The sequence below is a fragment of the Hippocampus bargibanti genome, linkage group LG14 (assembly GCF_051943395.1).
Source record: "Hippocampus bargibanti isolate YZ-2025 linkage group LG14, ASM5194339v1, whole genome shotgun sequence".
NCBI lineage: Eukaryota > Metazoa > Chordata > Actinopteri > Syngnathiformes > Syngnathidae > Hippocampus > Hippocampus bargibanti.
In genome coordinates, this window is record NC_142747.1 from 19,761,720 (window position 1) to 19,785,760 (window position 24,041).

Genomic DNA, 24,041 nt, shown 5'->3' on the forward strand with positions numbered 1-24,041 from the left:
TCAACCTGGGATAACTCAAATAGATAGAAAGTTAGCTCGCTAGCTAATAGATAACTAATAGCTAGTTAGATAGTGAATAGATAGCTAGCTAGATAGCCACCTAGCTAGGGAGGAGTTAGCGAGTTATTTAGCCTCTGGGTCTCTATTCAACATTTTGAATGGATTTCGACTTACGACCATTTTGACTTACGACCGTTGGGTCGAAACTGAACTCGGTCGTAAGTCGGATGTTACCTGTATAATGAAAAAAACATGAGTCGAAAACACAACAATATGAGTAGGAGTGAGTATTTTTGAAGGCAATATACACTATATGTTTGTTGCCATGGTTACTGCATTGCCGGAAGTGGACATCGGGCTGGCGGCAGATGTCGGAAAATCACAAAATGAACCCATGTTTATGCCAGGCGATATTTTGGTAAAATAATCCATCGTGAAACGTGATATCATAGTACAGACGCTCCCCTACTTATGAACATTCAAGTTAAGAACAACTGTACATACATTTTTTTTTTGTAGTAACGTGAATTATTCTCTCCGGTTGTACATTTTGAATGGATTTCGACTTACGACCGTTTTGAGTTACGACCGTTTGGTCGGAACGGAACTCGGTCGTAAGTCAGTCTGTATATGGGGTCACCTTATGTTTCAGTTTATTATATTAATAAGAACATAGAAATCAAGTATATGTGTATTTTACAATAGCAAAGATTTTTAAAATGACATGATAGTCAACCGGGTGGCTGTGAGAAGTGCACTTTCGAGCTTATTCATGCAACATTTACATAGTATGATTTGAAAAAATGAGCACCAGGTCACATGTCTGTTTACACATTCATTATTTTTTGGGGGGGGGGGGGGGGTTAGATTAGCATTGACATTGGCTCTTTGGACACCCCCTCAGGTCAGCCCGTGAACCGCAGTTTCAGAAGCAGTAATCGATTCAGTGGATGTTCTAATGCTCGCTTCACAGTTTGGAGAACTGTATGCTCTTAACATTCTTCTTCTCCATGGAGGCCTGAGCGGATTTCATCACGTCTGCGGTTTGAAGCATGCTCATGTTCCACGTGGCCTGGAAACATGGACAGATAAATAAATGTCAATTGTGTTTTGTATGATTAGCATACTTCATATTGTAATAATAATGTAATACTGTGTAAACAATAATTACAAGTAAACAAGAGTTAAATAAATAATAGGAACGTACTCATTCACTGCCATTCGCAAATTTATTCGGGAATTGAAAATAACTGTGTGACGTATTTTCAGGTTTTGTTTTTTTCTTGTTTGAGTGCAGATAAAGCGCTGGCTGTGGCCTCTGGCAATGTTTTCCTTTCCACAAGGGGGCAGCATTTCCCTTTTTTTTCCATGTTAGCGCTTTGTTCCACTTTAAGCTAATGTTAAAGCGCTATATAAACCAAAATGTATGTATTGCATTGTATTTTGGACAGCCACCCTTATTTTAAGCTCATATAACTCCAGACCCATATAATTTAGGAATTAACTTTTTTTTCTGATGAAAGAAGAGAGTCTAAGGTATCTTACGCTGCATTGAATGTTTATGTAGTCCAAAAACTCAATATTCTGTGGGTCCCTGGAATTCAAGTGACAATGACAAAAACCCTGGCACTGGAGTGGATACATTTTTTTTTTGCACGTCTAGCAGTGAATGAGTTAAAAAAGATTCTTTTTCCAAATAATGACTTTGTCATCTCTAAATGAGCTAGTTAATCTTTACCATGTAGTCGAGTCCCTCAGCCACACTGTGGTCACGGGAGTAGATAAGGTTGACTTTGGTACCCTGGACAGCCACCGGGCTGCGGGCGGCAATCTCCCCGGCCATGTCTAGCGCACTCGCCATCATGGCCTCCTTATCTAAAAATACTCGACTGGATACCCAAAGTAAAAAAGAAAAACAAACATCCGGGTTACATTCATTGTTTTGGAAAGTTGCTTGAATATTTACTCCATATTCACCATAACTTATTATTTACGGATAATAATAATAATAATAATAGTAATAATGCATTTCATTTCTAAGCGCCTTTCAAAACTCTCAAGGTCACTTTACAGTCACAGTCTTTTGTGGGTGAGCAGTGGCAGCCACACGCGGCAGCGTTCACTCAAACCAGAAGTAACTAAAATAGATAGAACGCTAGCTAGCTAGCCGATAGGTAGGTAGATAGATGGATGGATAGATAGCTAATACATAGATAGCTAATATATAGCTAGATAGATACATAGCTGATAGCTAGATAGATATATAGCTAATAGATGGCTAGCTAGATAGATATATAGCTAATAGATAGCTAGATAGATATATAGCTGATAGATATATAGCTAATAGATGGCTAGCTAGATATATAGCTAATAGATAGCTAGATAGATATATAGCTAATAGATATATAGCTGATAGCTAGATAGATAGATATATAGCTAATAGATGGCTAGCTAGATAGATATATAGCTAACTAGATAATTGGCCAGGGAGTTGGATTGCAAATAGATACTAAATAGCTAGATAGTGAGATAGCTAGCTAAAGAGCTGGATAGCTAGATAACTAAATCAGGAACTTTTTAAAAAATGGAAGGCTTTTCGGTTCCGGAAAATATGGTACATTTTCGTTTTTTTTATAGCATCAAGCTATTTTCCTGTATTTAATACATGTATTTATTAAAAAAAAAAAAACAGATTCTACTGAATGAAGGCATCTTTCTGAAGGCTATGTGAAAGACTAACGGACTCCCTATTTGGCATATTCAAGCTACCGCCACACTTTGCTTTTTTTGGGGGGTTGTTTTTGTGCTTTCGGATACGGATTGTTTTTCGGCACTTTTTGGCCACGACATTCATATCAGTTTACCTGACCAGTCCGCTGTTCAGAGCCTCATCGGCGTACATTTTCCTCGCCGTCAGAGCCAAATCGTTCACCAGGCTGGAGAAAGAAAAACACCAACAAAGGCATTGATACGAAATGTCATTAATACAGACACTCCCCAACTTACGAACGAGATACGTTTCCGAACGGTCGTTCGTAAGGTGAATTTGTTCGTTAAGTTGCTTCAATGCTAGATTTTGTATGGAATGTATGTTGACGGCTTATATAAGTATGAACGTGGGTTCATTTTGTGAATGTGAGCCCTTTACCTGCGGCTACCGATGACTTTGGGAAGCCTCTGCAGCGTTCCGACATCTGCCGCTAGCCCGATGTCCACTTCCTGCAACGCAGTAACCATGGCAACAACCTTCAGCATATAGTGTATATTGCCTTGAAAAATACTTACTCCAACTCCTATTGTGTTTTTAACTCATGTGTTTTTCATTATACAGGTAACATCCGACTTACGACCGAGTTCCGTTCTGACCAAACGGTCGTAGGTCAAAATTGTTGTAAGTCGAAATCCATTCCAAAATGTTGAATAGAGACTCAAAGGCTAAATGACTTGCTAACTCCTCCCACTCTGGTGCCATCACACAGTCGATTGCTGTGCAAGAGTGAGATGCTGGCTGGCTGGCTGGCCAAAATTGTTGTACGCGTTGCCGGCCTGCTAGCGCATTGCGGTGCCAGGCGTAGAATTTAAATTTTAAAAATATGATCCGAAGATCTTGGTCGTAAGTACGGTTGGTCGTAAGTCGAGCACGGTGGTAAGTCGGATGTTACCTGTATTTCTATAAATGTAATGATATTCATGTAACTCATCAGACTATGGCAAGAAACACCCAAGTCCCGCCCCAAAAATGTAAGTCGTTTTGGGGTAAACACGTTTTGAGGGACACCCTGTACACAGGTTTCATCTCAATATGTTAGAATATGATAGGAGAGGCCATTTTTTATGCAGATTTATAAACTCATTCACTGCCATACCCGAATTTATTCAGGAATTTGAAAATATGACGTGGAGTGCCATTCCCGAATTTGTTTTTTCTTGCTGGGGGGTGCTGATAAAGCGCTGGTCAGACCTCTGGTATACCTTGACTTGGAACCAGGCATCTTGGGTGCACAGGCGAATGTCACAGGCGGTGATCAGGTCCACACCTTCACAAGTCACCATATTTAGTCATTCATATATATTAGCTATCTAACTAGCGAGCTAGCTAGCTATTAGTTATCTATTAGCTAGCTAGTCACAGGATCAGTTATGGTGTCTTCTTACCTCCTCCTACACAGGCTCCATGAATTGCCACCACAACAGGCTTTGGACACTAAAGCAAGCAATTGTACACAGACCAGTAATTATCATCCCTCCATGAATATGAAATAATATTCTCATAATCATCGTCATATGTGAGACTGACCCTCTCGATGACTGAAAAGGTTTCCTGGTATTTGGTGATATTCTTTCTAAGGTTCCAAGAAATTCGAGCAGTGTCGTCACCGTCGGGCTGTAGCAAGTCACCGGCCATGTCCATCAAGTCAATACCTGGATGAACACATTGACAGACAACTGAGAATTATATTAATTCCTGATGGAGAGTAAGAAATTATCATATTTAAAATTTTCATGCTGTTATATGCTTAGTCAACATGCGTGACTCGAATACACAATTGAAGCACAGACAACAATCTGGGGTCAATCTGAGGTCAACAAACACAGCTTGTTAAACTGTCATCTTCATCTCGGAGATCTGACCTTGGACAGAATTTAGGACTTAGGAAACTCCTTTATCACCGAAGCAGTTTACGACTTGAAACTCCTTCACAGGAAGAGCTCATGAGACAGGTTACACATTTATCAGTTCATGGAAAAGGCAATGTTTTATTGCTTGCAGCTGTTCGTGATTTGAACTCAAGAGATGTGGTATTCTAATCAAGAAAATTATGTTTTACTAATGTATCACTTAAATTTGCATATACTCTCAATAAATAGCTTGGTAGATGGCTGCTGAATTCAGGCGTCTGTCATGAATGGCTACGTCTCCTGCCAGCAGTAAAGACAATCTATCTGCGTTCAAGTCTTTGTCCACAGTGTCCGATCGAACATCTCTGACAGTTCCAAAATATAACATTTTGATAGAAGACGTGATACCTGCGGTGAAGACCTTCCCTGCTGCGGAGACAACCACTACTCTGCAGTCAGGGTCACCCGAGATCTCGTTAAAACAATCCACCATCTCACTGGGGGAGGACACCATTTTCAGTCATGCAGTATATAATAATATATACAGGTAACATCCGAGTTACAACCAGCGCGAGTTACGACCACCCATACTTACGACCATGACTGCCAGACCCTTTTTTAAATTATTCTACGCCAACCGCCGGCAACTCGTACTACAATTTTGGCCAGCCAGCATGTCACACACTCGCACAGCAATGTACTGCGCGAGGACACTCAATACAGTAGTTATACAGTGCAGATACCGTCTCCTGTAAGTACTGTACACTGCTTTTTTTCCCAGCGTTTGTGTTGGGCGACCTCTTCTGGCCGGTACACTGTAATAAAAATTGATAATATGAAATATAAAACGATTAAAAATGACACTAAAAGCTAAGTATAAGATTTATAAATGAACTGTACAGTAAACAGTTTCGTATACAGTTATACAGTCATAAAAATCGATAATATGAAATATAAAATGATAAAAATTACATTAAAAGTTATAAAATTTATAAATGAAGTTGAAACAGTTTGTTATGTAATAGTATTCAACAGAAAAGGTTGCTTAAAAACAACAGATTGACATCGTCTACTGTCGTCATGTTGGCCATTTCGAATGGATTTCGACTTACGACCGTTCGACTTACAACCGTTTTGTCGGAACGGAACCCAGTCGTAACTCGGATGTTACCTATAATTAATTGCCTTGACTATATTAAAGGGGTGAGGGGGAAAGTCATGCCTCCAGAAAGCTTTGTTCATGGCATTTCGCTTGCTGGGACGGTGAAGCTCCACATGCGTGATTGTCTCAGCAGGGCGGCTGATGGCCAGGGTCGTGAAAGGGGCAGTCGGGCCGTCGGACGACGACATGGCCCGGACAATTGTTTGCGTGTAGGGTCCGAATCCCCTGACTATTAGACAGAAGAAAGAAAAAAAACAAGTGTAGTTAGTGATTAAGTTATAATGCATGAATAATTCAACAAAAAATGACACCTAAACTAGTTTGAAAACAAACGGTTTTGAACGATTAAATACATGTAGGTACGCTACAGTTCGCCATATTCCACCGCAATTGTTTCTGTCCAGTGAACTGAGCGCACTCTGTACTCGCAGTCGCATATCATTGCATTTTTGTGAAGTACGTAATGTTTTTTCGTGGGATTTTCCAAGCTATGCAGCTTATGATAACGTATTACACGTTTCCCATCCATGCTGGTTCTGGAAATTTCCGAATACGACAACGAGAAACGGGGAAAAATTGATTGAAGTTTACACTCTTTTTGCTAACACTACAGTTTGTAAAGGTGAGTAAGGTGTTTTTTATAACTCATAGAAGTGGTAGAATATATATTTTACTCCATAACTGCCAAGTTTCAAGCAAAAATAAGCATTAGCATATATATTTCTAGAGCTCGCAATTTTCTTTCCTAGTATTCAGTGACAGCCATTTTGGATTTCTGACGAAAATCCGCCTGCATTCGAAAGTTGATATTTGCTCATTTATATTTTGAATCTTTTGTTCTGTTTTCATCTCTTATTTAGAATTTCAAAAGCTTTCCAATTGTACCTTACTCGTTAAGATCTGCCAAAAATTAAGAAAGTTATGATCGTGTAAACTGTAATAAAGAACACGGTGGCAGATTTTTATTGTTTTAACTGTGTAATTACAGGCAGAAAATCCCCTCGTATTTCGAGATTTTCTTCCTTATTATATGTCATAGAACAATAATCTATACATCATTTGAAAGCTATTTAAATGCACTTAAATATGGTATTAGTGAGTGTATTAGTGAATGTGTGATGAATTATTATTGAAACTTTTTTTTGTCACATCCCTAATACGTGCATTGTACAACAAAGCTAAAATAAAACTGAACGCCAATATTTGAGAGTATCCTAGAATTAGTCATTAGAGTCCGACATGTTATTTGCAAGAATAATGTTATTTGTACACCCACTGGTGTAAGCGCAATATTATTGCATGCTGGAAATCATAAAGTCGGTGTAGCCTCTTACTGTAACATGACATGCGGGTGCTTAAATGAACAACATTTGCTTCTGCCTTATCACTTATATGTGCATATTGTTCTTTATTTTGATTTGACGACTATTCTCATCGACTAAATTCAATGTGCATTATATTTATTGTAGAAAGGGACTATCTACCAAAGTTAGCCTAACAAAACACAACAATGGTTAGTTGTGGACTCTGGACGTGACGTTTAATGACGCAACAGAGTATTGGTGACTGACTTACATGTTGTGAGAGCAGTTCGGGCAAAGAGTGACAACATCGCCCTTGAGACGACGAAAGCAGGATGGAGAGAAACACAAAATAGAACTTCGACGGACGCGATCGGGGAGAAAACGACGTTTAGAAGATCGACTGAAAAGTGAAATTACGTGTGCTGTGGATAGATTTTAAACAGGCGCCTCACCGAAACTCTTTGGGGTCCTTCGAGGAAAGTCAGGGGGGTCTTCGCTCTTCTTCTCGTTTGTTTTTGCTGGTACTGGCGTTTTTGGCACACTAGCGCCCTCTTTATTCAAATCGATATTTTACCTTATCTTATTTTACCTTTCACCTACTTTGTTATTTAATTTAATCAAAATTCAATCGTACCATCTGGTTAACTCTTAAGAAAAAAAAATAATTTTGGAAAATAATGTTTTTTATCAATTAAAATACAGTATTTGCGACATTTGTGAAAGGAAAACAACGACGTCACACAAGGTAATTTTGTTCGCAGTTACTGGATTTTTGCTTATCTTCGAATTTGTTGTTGGCTGTCCGAAAAAAAACATTATTTTTTTACACAAAGACAAAATGTGGTTGTTTTTGAGTCAATGTGTGTGTTTTTTTTTTGCAGCATATACAATATTTAAGGTCGAATGAAGCGGAACTTCATTTTTCCATTGTTGGTTCTTAACGAACTGTAGTTATAGTAACACCAAATGGTCCATCGCACAGCCAACCTTTTGACAACATACTTTTATTCTCAACAAAACTAGTAGATAGACGTGAAAATGTCCATCTTCACACCGACCAACCAAATCCGACTGACGAATGTGGCGGTGGTGCGGATGAAGAAAGGAGGCAAACGATTTGAAATCGCTTGTTATAAGAATAAAGTTCTCAGCTGGCGCTCCGGAGCGTAAGTAAAGCGTCAAATCTTGATATTAAACCTTCATAAATGTTGCATCTCATTTCCTCAATGTGTTGTCTGAATACATTCTCGTATATATCATAAATGCTGTGCATTCTGTATCCGACGGAACGCTGTCACTGGTTTGTTTTTGTCTGCAGAGAGAAAGATTTGGATGAAGTTTTACAGACAAATTCGGTTTTCGTCAATGTCTCCAAAGGCCAGGTGGCCAAAAAGGACGACTTGTGCAAAGCTTTCGGCACAGATGACCTGACCGAAATCTGCAAACAGGTCCAGTAACAATTTCCAGTGTCATATTTTCATTTGCACTCCATAAATAGGTTGCCTCTCTGTGTTGCGTCCGGACAGATCCTAGCCAAAGGGGAGCTCCAGGTATCTGACAAAGAGCGACAGAGTCAGCTGGAGTCCATGTTCAGGGACATTGCCACCATCGTGGCTGATAAGTGCGTCAACCCTGACACCAAGAGGCCGTACACAGTCAACTTGATCGAGCGCGGCATGAAGGACATCCACTATTCCGTCAAGGTCAACAAGAGCACCAAGCAGCAGGTGAAGACATCATTTGTGGCATGGGATGACCCTATACCCACTCAGGAAAAAATAAACACACATATAACATTTGAGAATCATGAGAAGAAGCCACAATTATAGTCGCTAATGTTAACAAATAGAGTTGTCAGGAAAATATTTTTAACATTCTATTTAAAAATATATTCCTTAATTTTATGAGAGAGTCATATTATAAGGGAAAAAATGCATTTTTTTACAGAAAAAAAGTTCCAACTTTATTAAAAATAACATTGACACAATTTACAAAATTCATTCAGGAAAAAATTGACAAAATTCATTCAGGAAAAAATTAACACACATAAAATTAGATAATCGTGAGAGGAAGTCGCAATTATAGTCGCTAATGTTAAAAAATAAATTTGTAAGGGAAATATTTTTAAAATTCTGTTTAGAAAATATATTTATGCATTTTATGAGAGAGTCATATAAGGAAAAAATGATATAATCTGATATAATGATATAATAAAATAAGGAAAAAACAAGCTCAGTTAGAAATGGGCTAATTTGTCCGCTGGGAATTTGTGTCAACTTACACCTTCTTCATGCGTGTTACCGCAATTGGCGGCAACACACAAACATTCACCATCGCGTTATTTATGTAGTTTTCCTTTTAATTTTGCCATCAACACGGTGTTTTCAGATGAAAAAAAGTACCCAAAATGCATTGTGTGTCGCTTTCTCGGTCAGGGGCGTTCCTTCAGTGACGTCACATACGGACTCATCACCAACTCAAAAACAAGACTTCTTGAATATTCAGCGCGAGTCTTAAAACGTCAAATATAGCTATATGCGGTGGAATATTTGTCAAATACGCTCAGTAGAAGTCATTTGAAGTGATTTTACAAATTATGGACGCAACTTGTCCGGAGGTGTCTGTTGTCCTTTAACTGTGGGGTGCATAATTAACAGTTGTCCTATCTTTGTAACTACGGTGCGAACAGGCTTTGGAGGTCATTCGCCAGCTGAAGGAAACAATGCAGATCCAAAGGGCCCACATGAGACTGCGGCTTCTGTTGCCGGGCAAAGAGGCCAAGCGGCTGAAGGAGAAGCTCAAACCGCTCCTGCAGGTCGTCGAGAGCGAAGATTTTGAGGAGAACCTCGAAATTGTAAGTTATCACATCCACCCGCCACCATCTTATCTCATTGCAATGGGAATTTTTAATGTATTATTATTATTATTATTATTATTTTAAATAGGTGTGTCTGGTGGATCCCGGTTGCTACAGAGAACTCGGCGAGCTGATCCGTTGCGAGACCAAAGGTCGAGGTTCGGTGGAGGTCATCAATTTGAAGGACGTGGAAGAGGGTGATGAGAAGCTGTAGGAGGCAGGGGGATCACTTTAATATTTTAAAAAAGGCTCGGCATTAAGTCAGTTTCAATAAATATTCATCTTCTCGTTTATGTTTCCCTTCTATGCTATTAGCATAGCATAATAATAATAATAATAATAATAATAATAATAATAATAATAATAATAATAATAATAATAATAATTGCCTGCTTAGGCAACATAGGATTAGTAATATTGATAAGGTGATACCGGTGGAAGTGGGGCAATCAGGCCAGTCGTTAGTCAGGACAATAGGAACAATCAGTGAAGCTGCAGGGAGTAGTCCTCTGCTCCCCCCCAACCTGAGAGCAGGGACCTATCATAGCAGAGTCCGGCACCGCCATGTCTGGACAGTAAAGATATATACATATAGGGCTGAAACTACCAGTAAGACTTTAGTTTGCTGGCAAAGTTTCTTGGATAAGAAGCGAAAACGTCCGACACCTTCAACGAAGTACAGATGACTGCTGAAGAAACCTTTTCATCGATGGACCACTCCTGTACGACTGAGAGTTTACACGGACGTAACACATTTTTTTGTAATTTATTGTGTGCCTGGAACGGATTGAGGACATCTTCATTCATTCTAATGGGGAAAGATGTTTTGATATTTTCATCTAATTGCGGGTGGACAAAAATGTGCACAGTGATTGGCCATAGAGCGCAAAATTAGCTCACCGGTGACAAATCACATCCACAAACGAATGTTCGGGTACCCGACATCGCCCGCATCAGATGGGCACGTGCCCACGTTGGTACTGGCTGTGGGTGAAGGTGGCCCTGTTGATCCTATTGAGCGGGTGCGTCGTCTCCTCCGGAGGACGCCGACCAGATCCTTCTGCGGCCCGGTCCGGTTCCTCGGAGGCGGTGGGGCACAACGTGGTGAGGACGGACCCCCCAACGATCGTCAGCGCAAAGGCGACCCACCCCAAATACAATGCCGGTCCCCAGTCCCTCCTCAGGTGCAAGGCTCCCTCCAACCGATGGCTGGTGTGGTGGCATGTCCAGGCGATGGGAACCAGAATCAGGACCCCTGATAAAATGTACGTGGCCCCGGAGAAGACTTTAACCTGCCCCCGTTTGGGGAACCACCCAGCTCCGGCGACACCCACCAAGGTGGCCAAAGCACCTGCGCCCACCGCCGCCATAATGAAGGCCCTCCATGTTCGGAAACTCCCGGAAAGGGACATGAGCGACTGGTAGAATGAACAGTGCAGCTGACCTTGGTGATCCAGATCCCAGTGGTCCCATTCCAGCCACACCCCATCCCAGTAGGCTGGTAGCGCGGCCGTGGAGTTGTCCAGGGTCCCGGTGACCGTCCAAAAGGCCATGCAGCGAGTCAAGATGGCGCAGAGCCACCCAGACAGGGCCAGACCCAAGCCCGCTAGCTCCAGATGCCGGCGCATGTCGACTCGCGAACTCTCACGGACGGGGTGGGGCATCCCCCAACCGCTGTCACGTCGTGTTTGTCATGGAAAACCGGTGGAACGGCGTGAAAGAGTAGAGGAAGGCGTAGCCATGAGAGGAATTCTTTGTTTGTTCTGACATCGTAGCAAAACAATCCGACATTCCCAGCCTGAGCCGTCAGGAGGCAGCACAAAAGCTCGTCTGTGGGCTTTTCTACTCTCTGACAAGAACTCATTGAAAGGAAAGTTTGTTTTGTTTGTCTTTTTTTGCATGAGGACAATGCATAACAAAAGTCTACACACCACATGTTGAAAGGCTGGGTTTTTGTGACGTGAAAAAATATAAGACCAAAATATACCATTTCATAAAGTTTTCTAAAGTAGGTGTTGATTCCTCTGTTTTTACAAATTAAATTCTAATGCCGTGAAATGTAAGAAATTCATTCTTAACAATTCTATTCATTGCAGCTTTTAATGAGTCCAGTCAGATTTCAGCCTATGAAAGTTGCCATGTCAATTTCATCTGCCCGTTAATCATCAATCCATTGCAATTTCAACTGAATGAGCAACGAAAATTATTATGTCCCCAATCTGATTTCAAAGGGTAAGCTTGGCCCTGCATGACATCATCATTGGTTCTTCAGAGGAGACCTTGTGACAGCGAAGTTCAACCAGCAGACATTTGTTTGTCAAGGAAACGCTTTCTTCGGCCGTCATCTGTACTTCTTTGAAGGTGTCGGACCTTTCGCTCTTCATTCGAAGAGCTTTGTCAGTGAACTAAAGTTGTGCTGGTAACCCTGGCCATATATTCCGAGTGGACAGAGGTTGGCCTTGCCAGACCTCTGTTCTGATAGGTCCCTGGGCCCAATCCCCTGCTCTGAGGATGAGCGAAACGTCCGACACCTTCAGAACTACAGATGATGGCTGAAGAAACAGTCGAATGGTTGTTGTTTGATGAAGCAGTGAAATTAAGTTGTGTCAGTCCCCACTCAAAGCCTTGGTACCAAATGAAAGACATGGTACTATGACCCTAAACGTAGTTCTTGATGGCGTAGCTGCTGTTCGTGGGCCTTCTGGCTATCGTGTACCCCGCAGAATGTATTCTAGCCCCAAGCGGCGGTCTACTCGCACATAAAATACCCCCACCGCAGAGTTGCAACCCTGATGCAACAAAGCCGATATAAATCGCCGCCCCAAGCTCTCGCTTGAGTACATCAGGGACGCGTGGGTTATAGAAGTCTCTGATCACACCGTTGGCCGTCCAGGACACGGCTACCATGACGGCGAGACCCGCCAGGCCGAAGACAAGGCCAGAACCCAGTACCACCCGCGTCTTGATGCGCGGGTGGCTGAGGCACTTGGTGCAACGGGCACCCAGGAGAAAAACCAGGAACCCTAGGCACCCTAAGACCAGGCCGATGCAAACCAGGCCGCGAGCCGCCTGCAGCTCAGGAGACAGGTCCAGCAGGGCATCATAGAGCTTGCACTGCATCTGGCCCGTGTACTCGCTGACGCACGTCATCCACAGACCCTCCCAGAAGACCTGCATGACCACCAGGCGCGTCCCGATGAAAGCCGTCACCTTCCACATAGGCAGGGCGCAGATCAGCACGGTACCAGCCAGGCCCAGCATGGCCAGGACAATGCCGAGCGCCTGCAGAGCCATGTTGTACCTAAAACCAGAGGTGGGACTAAGCCATGAAGAGTGTCAAGGTTGAAAGTTTTAAGTTTCACGCAAGTCGTAAGTCCCTGTGGGGAAATATAAGCACATTATGTCCACTCCCCCAAAGGTTTTATACCACAGCTGTCAAAAGCTAACATGCTAGTAGTTTATATGTTATAGTACAGCAAGATAGCCACCATATTTTCTGGCCATTAACAAATGGTTTGTTGGAAATGACACAACAAGGAATGTCTCGCGGGACCCTGGCTTGAGAATTACTGCTGTAGCTGGTTGCTAAAGCAGAGGTAAGGGAGGCCAAGGAGGCTGACAAACCGGTTCTTCTGGAGCTCAAGTCAACAAACAACACACGTGAGAAGATTACATTTACTGTCATAACATCAACAAACAGTTTAAGAAATACTGAATAGAAGTATAAATCGGCCATGGGTCTTGCTAGACAAGGTGCATCTTTTGGCTTCCTGGCCGGAGTCAAATGAAGTAACGTTGTAAGTGTCCTGACACAATTAGTCACAGAAGTAAAATGAGATTATGTCTAGCAAGCCAATGTCACTTGACACGGTGGGTTACAGAGGAGACAAACACATCTGCCCATCGAACTTCGAAGTACAATTGTACAATCTCATTACTGTGTATCCAACTTCCTGACAGTAAATCACAGAAGTCAACATTTCAATTCCAGAACATAAAATCACGGAAATAAAAGAAGACAATGACATAATCTGTGATTCCAATAGGCTAGGCTAAACTAGGTACACAGTTCTAAGACTCACAAAGATCTACATGGATCTAGGACAGGCTAAACTAGGTACACAGTTCTAAGACTCACAAAGATCTACATGGATCTAGGACAGGCTAAACTAGGTACACAGTTCTAAGACTCACAAAGATCTACATGGATCTAGGACAAAGTATGTCAAAGGACTACCCTGAAGGCCAGTAATTTGCGCATATCCATTTCAGAATCAAAACTGTCCACCTACTTTTCCGCCCATCCACAGAAATTGTAATATATCAACTTTTAAAAATGTCATACAGCGTCCGTCTTCATCTGTCTTGGTCCCTTTTGAAGCTTTGACTTGACTCGTTTCAAATGTACGTTTTGGTTGGCGTGTCCGATCCCATTGAGTTGGGTTTGCCGTACGTTCCCGCGGACCTGTCCATCAGGTAGTGCACCGACGGTGCCTGGTCCCTCTTAGGGGGGCAGCTGGCGCATAGTAGCGCCCCTCCCAGCAGCAGAAGTCCTCCCGCACCCCAACCGATGTAGAGGGAAGCACCCAGTTCTCTCTTCTGGGCGTCCACCACAGTCGGGTTATAGAAGTTCCTGATGATGATACTGGCAGTCCAGGACACTGGGATGATGCAGAGCAACCCGCTGATGATCAGAAGAACCCCACTGGCCACCGAAGCTCTCGCTTTGGCTCTTTTGTCCGGGATGAAACTGGTACACTTTCCGCTGGCGAAGGCCAGCAGAAGCCCGGGGAGCCCAACGATGATGGAGACCACTACCAGGGCCCTGGCGGCCTGGAGGTCCTGGCTCAGGGCCAGCATGGAGTCGTAGACCTTGCACTGCATTTGCCCCGTACTCTGGACCACGCAGCTCATCCACAGACCCTCCCACATAATCTGCGAGGTGACGATACTGCTGCCGATGAAGGCCGTGACGCGCCACATGGGCGAGCCGCACGCGATCAGCACGCCGATCCAGCCCAGGAGGGCCAGGGCGCAGCCGGCCATCTGCATGCCCATGGAGGGCATGATGGTGGTTGACTTCACGCTTCGGAGAACTGCCTGAGAAGGTGATGTCGGGAGGCGATCGGCTGCCCGAATGCGGCGCAGTCACGTAATGCAAGGCGTGAAAATAGAGGACTCGTCGCGGGCCCGTACAAAAGAAGACCTGCCGTTCAAGATTCTTTGGTGGTTGTCAAGGGCGATGCTATTATTCCTCTGCGCGGCGGATTGTGTTACTACAGTCCTCTCCATACTCTGAACAAAGGGACGCAAAGTCATCGTTGGAGCAAATTGACATCGGAAAGTCCGTCAGTTTTCCCATTTCAAATTATTATTAGTACTATTATTAGTAGTGATTAGTAGTAATAATAATACATTTCATTTATAAGCGCCTTTCAAAACTCTCAAGGTCACTTTACAGTCACTGGATCAGTTTTTCTGTGGGTGAGCAGTGGCACCCACACGCGCTAGCGTTCACTCAGTCCTGAATAAATCAAATAAATAAAAAGCTAGCTAGGTAATAGATAGCTAACAGGTAGCTAGCTAGGCCTTCACTCAACCCAGAAGTAACTCAGATAGAAAGCGAGATAGTTAAGTAACTCTTATAGATAGATAGATAGATAGATAGATAGATAGATAGATAGATAGATAGATAGATAGATAGATAGATAGATAGATAAACAACGAACGGTCGATCGATAGATAAACAACTAACTAACAAACCAACAAACTAAATAAATATGCCGCTGTTCATTTTTGTTATCCTGTGACTGTAAAGTGTCATTGAGTATTAAATGGTGCTTATAAATGTTATGTATTATTATTATTATTATTATTATTATTATTATTATTATTATTATTATTATTATTATTATTATTATGACAAATAAATAAATGAAGACATTGCGCAATGGTGACGAACGGTTTGTTTTGTTCTTGTGGAAAAAAATGGGTGCCGGAAGTGATACTGTTGTTTCCTGTCGAGTATCAACGTAATTACGACCGCGTGACTTGCTTGTGGAATGAACGCGAATGCCGCTGTGAAGAATGCAACGGTGAGTGTGGGGTGTGTTCACGAAAGAAAGCCGCAAGTCATGATGTTCCAGTGAAACGGACGAAAGATTGATTCATACTGAAACTTTTGTGGAAAGATATTTGACTGAAACCAAAGTTTCCATGAAGACTGACCCGAGCAATTTGTGTGTGGGAACATAACACTTCCCGGTTTACAATCCTTAATGGAGGGCAACACGTTTTTCCACAAACTCAAATAACGTCAGCAAAACTGAAAAGAAACAGTTTAGATGTGACAAAAATTTTCAATAATAATTCATCACACATTTTCTAATACCATATTAAAGTGCATTGTCTTGCAGCAAAAACAAAATTCTATTTCCTGTTGTGTGGTGATTTTGGTCCGTAACACATTATGTTGTATTGGCTATCCATTAGCTCGCTGGCTAGCTGTTGGCTATCTGGCCATCTATTAGTTATTTATTAGTTATCCATTAGCTAGCTGGCTAGCTATTAGCTGTCTGGCTGTAAACTAGCTAGCCGTAGGCTATCTATTACCTATCCATTAGCTAGCTAGCTAGCTTTCTGTCTATTTGAGTTACTTCAGGGTTGAGTGAACGTAAAGTGACCTTGGGAGTTTTGAAAGGCGCTTAGAAATTAAATGTATTATTATATAAATAGCTTTCAAATTATGTATAGATTATTGTTTCATGACAAATAATAAGGAAATAATGTAACGTTTAATTTTCAAAATATGGGTATTTTCTGCCTGTAATTATACAGTTAAAACAATGAAAATATGTGACAGAGTTCTTTATTACAGTTTAAACTATCATAACTTTCTTAATTTTTGGCAGATCTTAACGGGTAAGGTACCATTGGAAAACTTTTGAAATTCTAAACAAGGACAGAAACAACAAGGAAAGATTGAAAATATGAATTAGCAAATATTAACGATCAAATGCAGGCAGATTTTCGTCAGAAATCCAAAATGGCTGTCACTGAATACTCGGAAAGAAAATTGCGAGCTCTAGAAATATATATGCTAATGCTTCTTTTTGCTTGAAATTTAGCAGTTATGGAGAAAAATATATATTCTACCACTTTTATGAGTTATAAAAATACAACTTGCCTTTATAAACTGTAGTGTTAGCAAAAAGAGCGTAAACCTCAATCCATTCCCCCCCCCCCGTTTCTTGTTGTATTTGGAAATTTCAAGAACCAGCATCGAAGGAAACGTGTAATACGTCATCATAAGCGGCATAGCTTGGAAAATCCCACCAAAAACGATTACGTACTTCCCAAAAATGTCATGATATACGACTGCGAGTACAGAGTGCGCTCGGTTCACTGGACAGAAACAATCGCGGTGGAATATAGCGAACTGTAGCGTACCTACAAACAGCCCAGCAGCACATATAGACACATAATAAAAGTATACTGTACTTAGATATATTAGACATATATTCTTTGTCACTTCCAAAGATTGATGATTATTTGTGTAGTTTAATGAGAAGCTTTGATTGTCTGTTTGTATCGCTACATTTTGTCTTGACAATGGTTTTAAAAAAAAGCAATATACAGTATAGCCCGCAATATGTCAATTGTGGGAATAAATTCAAATAAAAATTATGATTTTAATGTGGAAGTGGAATCATCTGGAAAAATTGAGCAAAAATATAATAACGTCAAATTAAAGGTTATTTGAGGAGTGTCCTAAATAGCACTAAATAGCTCAGCTTCAAAAAGGTTCGGTGACCCCCCCCCTCTCTGGATCAATTGTGTTTGATGCCAGTTACACAAGGATGTCGACGCGGTCCAACCGGGTCTACCGGTTGAACATCTCTGCGGGAAGAACAACGCACATTCCCGCACTTTAGGACTTAGCGACCTATAAACTGACAAAGTCTGTCAATCAAATAAAGTTTTGTCAAGTTTAGAGACAATTGATGGAATTTTAGATGACTTTTAGAAATTCTGTTATTCGCAACCATGCATATGTTATAAGGATCATTGCACTGTTTTATTTTGCGTAATGCCGTACTCTACTTTATACATTTGTGCAAACTGGATCTTTTGTTTGTTTTATTTTATTTTAATTATCTGAAAGCCAAATATTTTTTTGCTCTCCGTGGTGGGTTCGTAAGAAAAAGCTGTGACGATTGCAAAGGTGTTTTAAGGTAAATCTTTATTAACTCTTTTAAAGGTCTTGACAGCAGGACTAAAAAAAAAATGCATCCACTGAAGAAAATGTTTTTCTCAACAGAACTTTTCACTTTTTTTTGTTTCATTCATTTCATTCAGTTCCCAGGATGTATTTATTTATTTATGTATGTATGTATTTGTGTATTTATGTATTTATTTACGTGTGTTTATTTATTAATGTATGTATGTATTTGTGTATTTATGTATTTATTTACGTGTGTTTATTATTTTATGTATTTATTTATTTAGTTATTTATTATTATTCTTTATTCTTTAATTTAAATCATTTTATTTTACTTATTTATTTATTCATTTATTTATTGTTTTTGTTCTTTTATTTCTTTTATTTGTTTTACTTCTTTTATTTTTTTTATTTTATTTACTATTTTATTTTATTTACTATTTAATTTTATCTGCTATTTAATTTTATTTAATTAAATTGTTTATTTTATTGTATTGTATTCTATTTGATTTTTATTTTAAATTTTATTTTTTTTTATTTTATTTTATATTGGTGAGGGAGGGGTTTCAGATAGGGCACACATTTCAGGAGGGTGGAAAAGAATGTGACGTTGTATGCATGTGCAAGTGTCAATCACATGGTCAGGCTGAAAAAAAATGGGCCATATCTGACCCGCGATCCCTAATTTGGATACCTCTGTTCCCTGGTAACTCGAGTGATTCCAAAAAATCAATTTTCACATCCTTAGCAATTAAAAAAAAAATAAATACAAATAAAAAAATTTAATTCTGATGTGTTGGAAAAAGCACAAAATCGTATAAGTGTAAGCAAATGATTTATTAAATATCAGTAAAATTGGTAAAAAAAAATTTTTGGTAAAGAACATTTTTTTTACACAAAACACATTTACAAGATAAGATGCGGCTGTACAAATAAGTTCTCATTGTTGTTTTTTTATGCTTCAAGATGAATCCAAATTTGAGCTCAGTCCTCAGGCAGTCGTCACGCCTCATTGTCACAAACTTTATTCGTTGTCAAACTAAAAGAAAAAAACACAATTCATCCATTCCAGGACCATGTTTCCATTTGTCTTCTTTTTGTTGGTGAAGGAGAATTACAAAAATAAAGGTCAACACAATGGAAAGATTTTGCCAAATTAAACTTCTGAGTGACATTCCAAACACAAACACCATTGTCATGTTTGACTACCATTGACTCTTTAGACTGAAGGTCTTATTTTAGAGAAAAACTGCAAAAACCAAAAGTAAAAAAGAAAAAGCGCAACTGATTGTTCCGCATAAAAGCTGTGATGGCAGCACAGTTCATAAACCGGAGCGAGATTTGCCGGAAAATCAACTTTTATAATAATAATAATAATACATTTGATTTAAAATCGCCTTTCAAAACTCTCAAGGTCACTTTACAGTAACAGGATACGTTTTTCTGTGGGTGAGCAGCGGCAGCCACACGCGCCAGTGTTCACTCAACCCGGAAGTAAATAGATAGAAGCTAGCTAATAGATAGCCAGCGAGACAACAAGCCATATAACTAATGGATGGATAGCCAGATAGCTAGCTAGCTACGTGGCAAATACATAGCTAATAGATAGCCAGCTAAATGAACTCTAGCATATGAAAAAAAAAATACTACACACTCCTCTTTCGGAAGTAACTCAAATAGAATAATAAGACAAATAGATAGAAAGCTAGATGGCTAGCTATTAGCTAGCCAGCCAGAGAGCTATTGTACGGTATCACAGAACAGACAAAGAGAATTGACTTAGCACAATATTTCTTACAAATCAATATCACTTTTATTTTTTGGTATACCATGAAAGCGGTTATCCGTGAACTGAGGTTGGATTGTACTGTACTGTTCTGTCCTTCAAAGTCTTGTTTTCTCCTGGTCCGGGGTCAGTCCTCAGACGTAGGCCCGACTGGTGGCTGTGGATCTGGCGCCCGAGTACTTAACCGGGTACTCCGGTCCGTCCTTAGGTGGGCACGAGCTGCACAGGAGAGCCCCGCCCAAGAGGAGCAGGGCCGCGGTACCCCAACCGATGTAGAGTGCGGCGCCCAACTCCCTCCTCTGCGCGTTGGTCAAAATCGGGTTGTAGAAGTCCCGAATGATGGTATTGGCCGACCAGCAAACGGGGATGAGCACCAGGACCCCGGCGCAGATGAATACCACGCCTGCCGCCACCGCAACCTTGGCTTTGGCCACCTTGTCCTGAACGAAGTTGGTACACTTCCCCCCGGCGATCCCCAGGATGATCCCGAAGCCGGCGATGATGATGGCGATGACTACCAGGGCCCTGGCGGCCTGGAGGTCTTGGGGAAGGGCCAGCAGGGAGTCGTAGATCTTACACTGCATCTGACCCGTACTCTGCATCACGCAGTTCATCCACAGACCTTCCCAAATCACTTGCGCCGTCACGATGTTGGCACCGATGAAGGCGGTCACCTTCCACATGGGCAAAGCGCAGACGATGATGGTGCCTAAAAATCCGATGATGGCCAGGATGAAGCCTAGCATCTGGCGGCCCAGCGATACCATGATGACGTTTGTGGCGTTTTGGCTTTCCGAGAGTCACGACGGAAGAATGGATGAAGAATAAGCAGCCTCCAGTGTTTGACTTGATTTTAAGGATGACGAACCCGACGTAGAGGGGGCGGAGTCTGGCCGCCAGAGTTTGAACTGAAACCCGCCTTGAACCTGCTCGACCGGATTCCTCGCGGACGGCCGTGGAGAGTTTCGGTAAGATTGACATCACTCTCAGAGTTAAACGGCGCTCTGACAGCCAATTGGTGGCTGGTACGTCACACACTTCCGGTTTTTACATCGACAAACGTTTGAGGTGTGGTGCTATCGCAGGTGGAGTTTGATGCTTTTGTTGTTGTGGAAGGAGACACTATTGAGCTTCTTCAAAAGAACCAGTGTTTTGGTATAAATTCACCACAGCCAATAGGAAGCCACGATTGCGTTGTCACACGCCTCCCTGTCACCATGAACATTCCCCCCCCAAACAAATTAATATAAACATTTTAAATAATCATCCATATTATTTATAAGCGCCGTTCAAAACTCTCAAGGTCACTTTACAGTCACAGGATCAGTTTTTCTATGGGTAGCCACACGCACCAACCCGGACGTAACTCAAATAGATAGAAAGCTAGCTAGCTAGCGAATAGATGGCTAATAGCTAGTGAATAGATAGAGAATATAGCTAATACATAGCGAAAACATAGCTAATAGATAGCAAATAACTAATTTTAGATAGCTAATACGTAGCGAATAGATAGCTAATACATAGCGAATAGATAGCTAATACCTAGCAAATAGATAGCTATTCTTGGTGAATAGATAGCTAATACCTAGTGAATAGATAGCGAATAGATAGCTAATACCTAGCAAATAGATAGCCAATACCTAGCAAATAGATAGCTATTCTTGGTGAATAGATAGATAATACATAGCGAATAGATAGCTAATACCTAGTGAATAGATAGCTAATATTTAACAAATATAGCTGATACAAAGTGAATAGATAGCTAATACCTAGGGAATAGATAGCTAGTACATAGTGAATATATAGCTAATATTTAGCGAATATAGCTGATACAAAGTGAATAGAGAGCTAATAGATAGCTAATACCTAGGGAATAGATAGCTATTACATAGTGAATATATAGCTAATAGCTAGCGAATAGATAGGTAATAGCTAGCGAACAGATAGCGAATAGCTTATGCGCCAATGCATCTTATATGTGAAGTACCGCATTTTCTGGTGTATAAGGCGCACCCAAAAGCCGCCACAATCTGGTGTTCATTCAAATATTTTATTATACATTCAGAGATATCATATCATATTTACAAAAAAATAATCAATAGATCACCAGTACAAAAAAAGGAAATAATAACAAAACAAAAAAAAATAAAATACCACGCAGCACAAAGGTGCAAAGGAGCATTTAGATTATGCAGCATTATGAAAACATACATTAGAGTCATTTAAGGCACATTCTGATTGTCCTGAGAGGTGATTGGACTGACAATTTTAGTTCAAAAGTATCGGGAAATTTCAATGTTGAAAATGACCCTCTAGAAGCCTTTGTGAGGACCGGCCAAATGTTACCGGTCCTCACAAGACTAGTCATACAATCACACACACACACACCATGTTGAATGTGTACCATGACAATACATTGCTAGCGTTAGCAAGACGAAACACATCCAGTCCATTTTTCAGGTTTAAATGTACTGCCGCGGCGAGTAGCCCGTAGGCGCCGCGTACGGCTTGACGGGATAATACGAGCCGCTCGGCGTGTAGGGCTGACTGGAGGGTGGCGCGTAAACAGGTGCGTACGTGGACCCGTTCCCGTACGCCGACCCGTACGGCGCCCGGTATCCATAAACGGGCCTCTGCGGCGGACACGAGGTGGTGAGGATGATCCCGCCCACGAGGAGAATGGCGGCGGACCCCCAGCCGATATAAATGGACGCCCCGATCTCCCTCCGCTGCTCATTGATGGTCAAAGGGTTTTGGAAATCGGTGATAGTGATGGTCGCCGACCACGTGACCGGGATGAGGACCAGGACGGCGGCCAAGATGACCAAGCAACCGCCGATGATCACCACCTTGGCCATGGAGGCGTCTTTCCTCAGGCAACTGGTGCATTTGGCGCCGATGAAAGTGATCATGAAGCCGATGAAGCCGAAGACCAGGGAGATGATGACCAGCGCCCGGGCCGCTTGAAGGTCAGGGGTCAACCTCATGACCGATTCGTTGAGCTTGCACTGCATCTGGCCCGTGCTTTGCATCACGCAGTTCATCCACAATCCATCCCAGATGATCTGCCCCGTTACGATGTTAGCGCCGATGAAGGAGGTGACCCTCCACATGGGGATGCCGGTCGTCACGGCGACTCCCACCAGGCCGATGAAGCTGATGATCTGACCCGCCGTCTCCTTGCCGATCTTCCCCATGGCGATGAGGTCGCGTACTGGAGCGATTGACGCTTACAAGCTAGCAGCTCCTCTCTCGCTCGCTCGCCTCTCTCTCCAGGTGGGTGTGGCGGTTCATCACTCGAGGTTGTCAGGTGAGTTCTTCTCGCTCAACTGGATTCTCCTCTCACAGTTTAAGGTGTGGCATTGAGAGTTAAAAAAAAATCATCATAAAAACGTTCCATTTTGAATGCTAACCTTGTTTTCAATGCGTGTTCCTTTTTGTGGATAAATAAAATCTATATATAATTTGAGACTTTTGATATTTATTTTTTGTGGCCTCAATTTAGATATAGGTACTGTATTTTCCGGTGTATAAGGCGCACCGGAGTATAAGGTACACCCCCAATGAATGGTGTCTTTTCAAACAGTTTCTATATGCAGGTCAGATCCAACTTACGACCGAGTTCCGTTCCGAACAAACGGTCGTAAGTCAAAATGGTCGTAAGTCGAAATCCATTCCAAATGTTGAATAGAGACTCGGAGGCTAAATGACTCGTAAGACCTCCCCCCTGCACCCGCCGGTGCCATCACACAGTCGATTGCTGTGCGAGCGTGAGATGCTGGCTGGCTGGTCAAAATTGTCGTACACGTTTCCGGCCTGCTAGCGCGTTGCCGTGCCAGGTGTAGAATTAACATTTTTAAAATGGAGGTCGTGGTCGTAAGTAGGGGTGGTCGTAAGTCGAACTGGTCGCAAGTCCATCTTCATCGCCCATCTGTGACTGACGTCATGGTCAGGGTGATTGAAGTCTTTCAAATTTTGCTTTAGTGCCAAGGAACAATACAATCCATATTGATTTATATAGCGCTTTAACAACAGCTGAAGCTGGAACAAAGCACTTAACATGGACAGCTACCATATACAGGAAATAAAGC

The 24,041-nt window shown here is 41.6% G+C and overlaps 7 protein-coding genes across 10 annotated transcripts; 1 reads left to right on the forward strand and 6 right to left on the reverse strand.

The window, feature by feature from the left end:
* Positions 1 to 853: 853 nt before the first annotated feature.
* On the reverse strand, positions 854 to 7,532 carry ech1 (enoyl CoA hydratase 1, peroxisomal). The gene is made up of 10 exons (XM_089014528.1): positions 7,358 to 7,532; positions 5,843 to 6,011; positions 5,029 to 5,117; positions 4,298 to 4,422; positions 4,156 to 4,204; positions 3,973 to 4,037; positions 3,149 to 3,219; positions 2,865 to 2,936; positions 1,739 to 1,889; positions 854 to 1,072 (listed from the first exon to the last, which is right to left on the reverse strand). The coding sequence occupies exons 1-10, from the start codon at positions 7,392 to 7,394 to the stop codon at positions 968 to 970; spliced, it is 933 nt and encodes a 310-aa protein (XP_088870654.1). The 5' UTR covers positions 7,395 to 7,532; the 3' UTR covers positions 854 to 967.
* Positions 7,533 to 7,590: 58 nt separating this feature from the next.
* sbds (SBDS ribosome maturation factor) lies at positions 7,591 to 10,234 on the forward strand. 2 transcript variants are annotated; one of them, XM_089014531.1, is made up of 6 exons: positions 7,591 to 7,607; positions 8,110 to 8,252; positions 8,405 to 8,534; positions 8,613 to 8,813; positions 9,776 to 9,940; positions 10,032 to 10,234. In XM_089014531.1, exons 2-6 carry the CDS (start codon positions 8,125 to 8,127, stop codon positions 10,155 to 10,157), a joined length of 750 nt encoding a protein of 249 aa, XP_088870657.1. In that variant the 5' UTR covers positions 7,591 to 7,607; positions 8,110 to 8,124; the 3' UTR covers positions 10,158 to 10,234. The 2 variants fall into 2 exon arrangements, with proteins under 2 accessions (XP_088870657.1, XP_088870655.1); XM_089014529.1 differs by lacking the exon at positions 7,591 to 7,607 and having other exon boundaries at positions 8,032 to 8,252.
* Positions 10,023 to 11,896, reverse strand: LOC148888739 (claudin-4). 3 transcript variants are annotated; one of them, XM_089014533.1, is made up of 4 exons: positions 10,844 to 11,896; positions 10,610 to 10,751; positions 10,376 to 10,511; positions 10,025 to 10,151 (listed from the first exon to the last, which is right to left on the reverse strand). In XM_089014533.1, the coding sequence occupies exon 1, from the start codon at positions 11,605 to 11,607 to the stop codon at positions 10,897 to 10,899; it is 711 nt and encodes a 236-aa protein (XP_088870659.1). In that variant the 5' UTR covers positions 11,608 to 11,896; the 3' UTR covers positions 10,025 to 10,151; positions 10,376 to 10,511; positions 10,610 to 10,751; positions 10,844 to 10,896. The 3 variants fall into 3 exon arrangements, with proteins under 3 accessions (XP_088870660.1, XP_088870659.1, XP_088870658.1); XM_089014532.1 differs by having other exon boundaries at positions 10,610 to 11,895; XM_089014534.1 differs by lacking the exons at positions 10,376 to 10,511; positions 10,610 to 10,751 and having other exon boundaries at positions 10,023 to 10,151.
* Positions 11,897 to 12,024: 128 nt separating this feature from the next.
* On the reverse strand, positions 12,025 to 13,308 carry LOC148888740 (claudin-4-like). The gene has a single exon (XM_089014536.1). It carries the CDS (start codon positions 13,235 to 13,237, stop codon positions 12,602 to 12,604), a length of 636 nt encoding a protein of 211 aa, XP_088870662.1. The 5' UTR covers positions 13,238 to 13,308; the 3' UTR covers positions 12,025 to 12,601.
* Positions 13,309 to 13,604: 296 nt separating this feature from the next.
* On the reverse strand, positions 13,605 to 15,159 carry LOC148888741 (claudin-4-like). Its single transcript, XM_089014538.1, has one exon. It carries the CDS (start codon positions 15,008 to 15,010, stop codon positions 14,342 to 14,344), a length of 669 nt encoding a protein of 222 aa, XP_088870664.1. The 5' UTR covers positions 15,011 to 15,159; the 3' UTR covers positions 13,605 to 14,341.
* Positions 15,160 to 18,982: 3,823 nt separating this feature from the next.
* Positions 18,983 to 20,788, reverse strand: LOC148888742 (claudin-like protein ZF-A89). The gene has a single exon (XM_089014540.1). It carries the CDS (start codon positions 20,715 to 20,717, stop codon positions 20,085 to 20,087), a length of 633 nt encoding a protein of 210 aa, XP_088870666.1. The 5' UTR covers positions 20,718 to 20,788; the 3' UTR covers positions 18,983 to 20,084.
* Positions 20,789 to 21,986: 1,198 nt separating this feature from the next.
* cldnf (claudin f) lies at positions 21,987 to 23,289 on the reverse strand. Its single transcript, XM_089014537.1, has one exon. It carries the CDS (start codon positions 23,145 to 23,147, stop codon positions 22,413 to 22,415), a length of 735 nt encoding a protein of 244 aa, XP_088870663.1. The 5' UTR covers positions 23,148 to 23,289; the 3' UTR covers positions 21,987 to 22,412.
* Between the last annotated feature and the right edge of the window lie 752 nt (positions 23,290 to 24,041).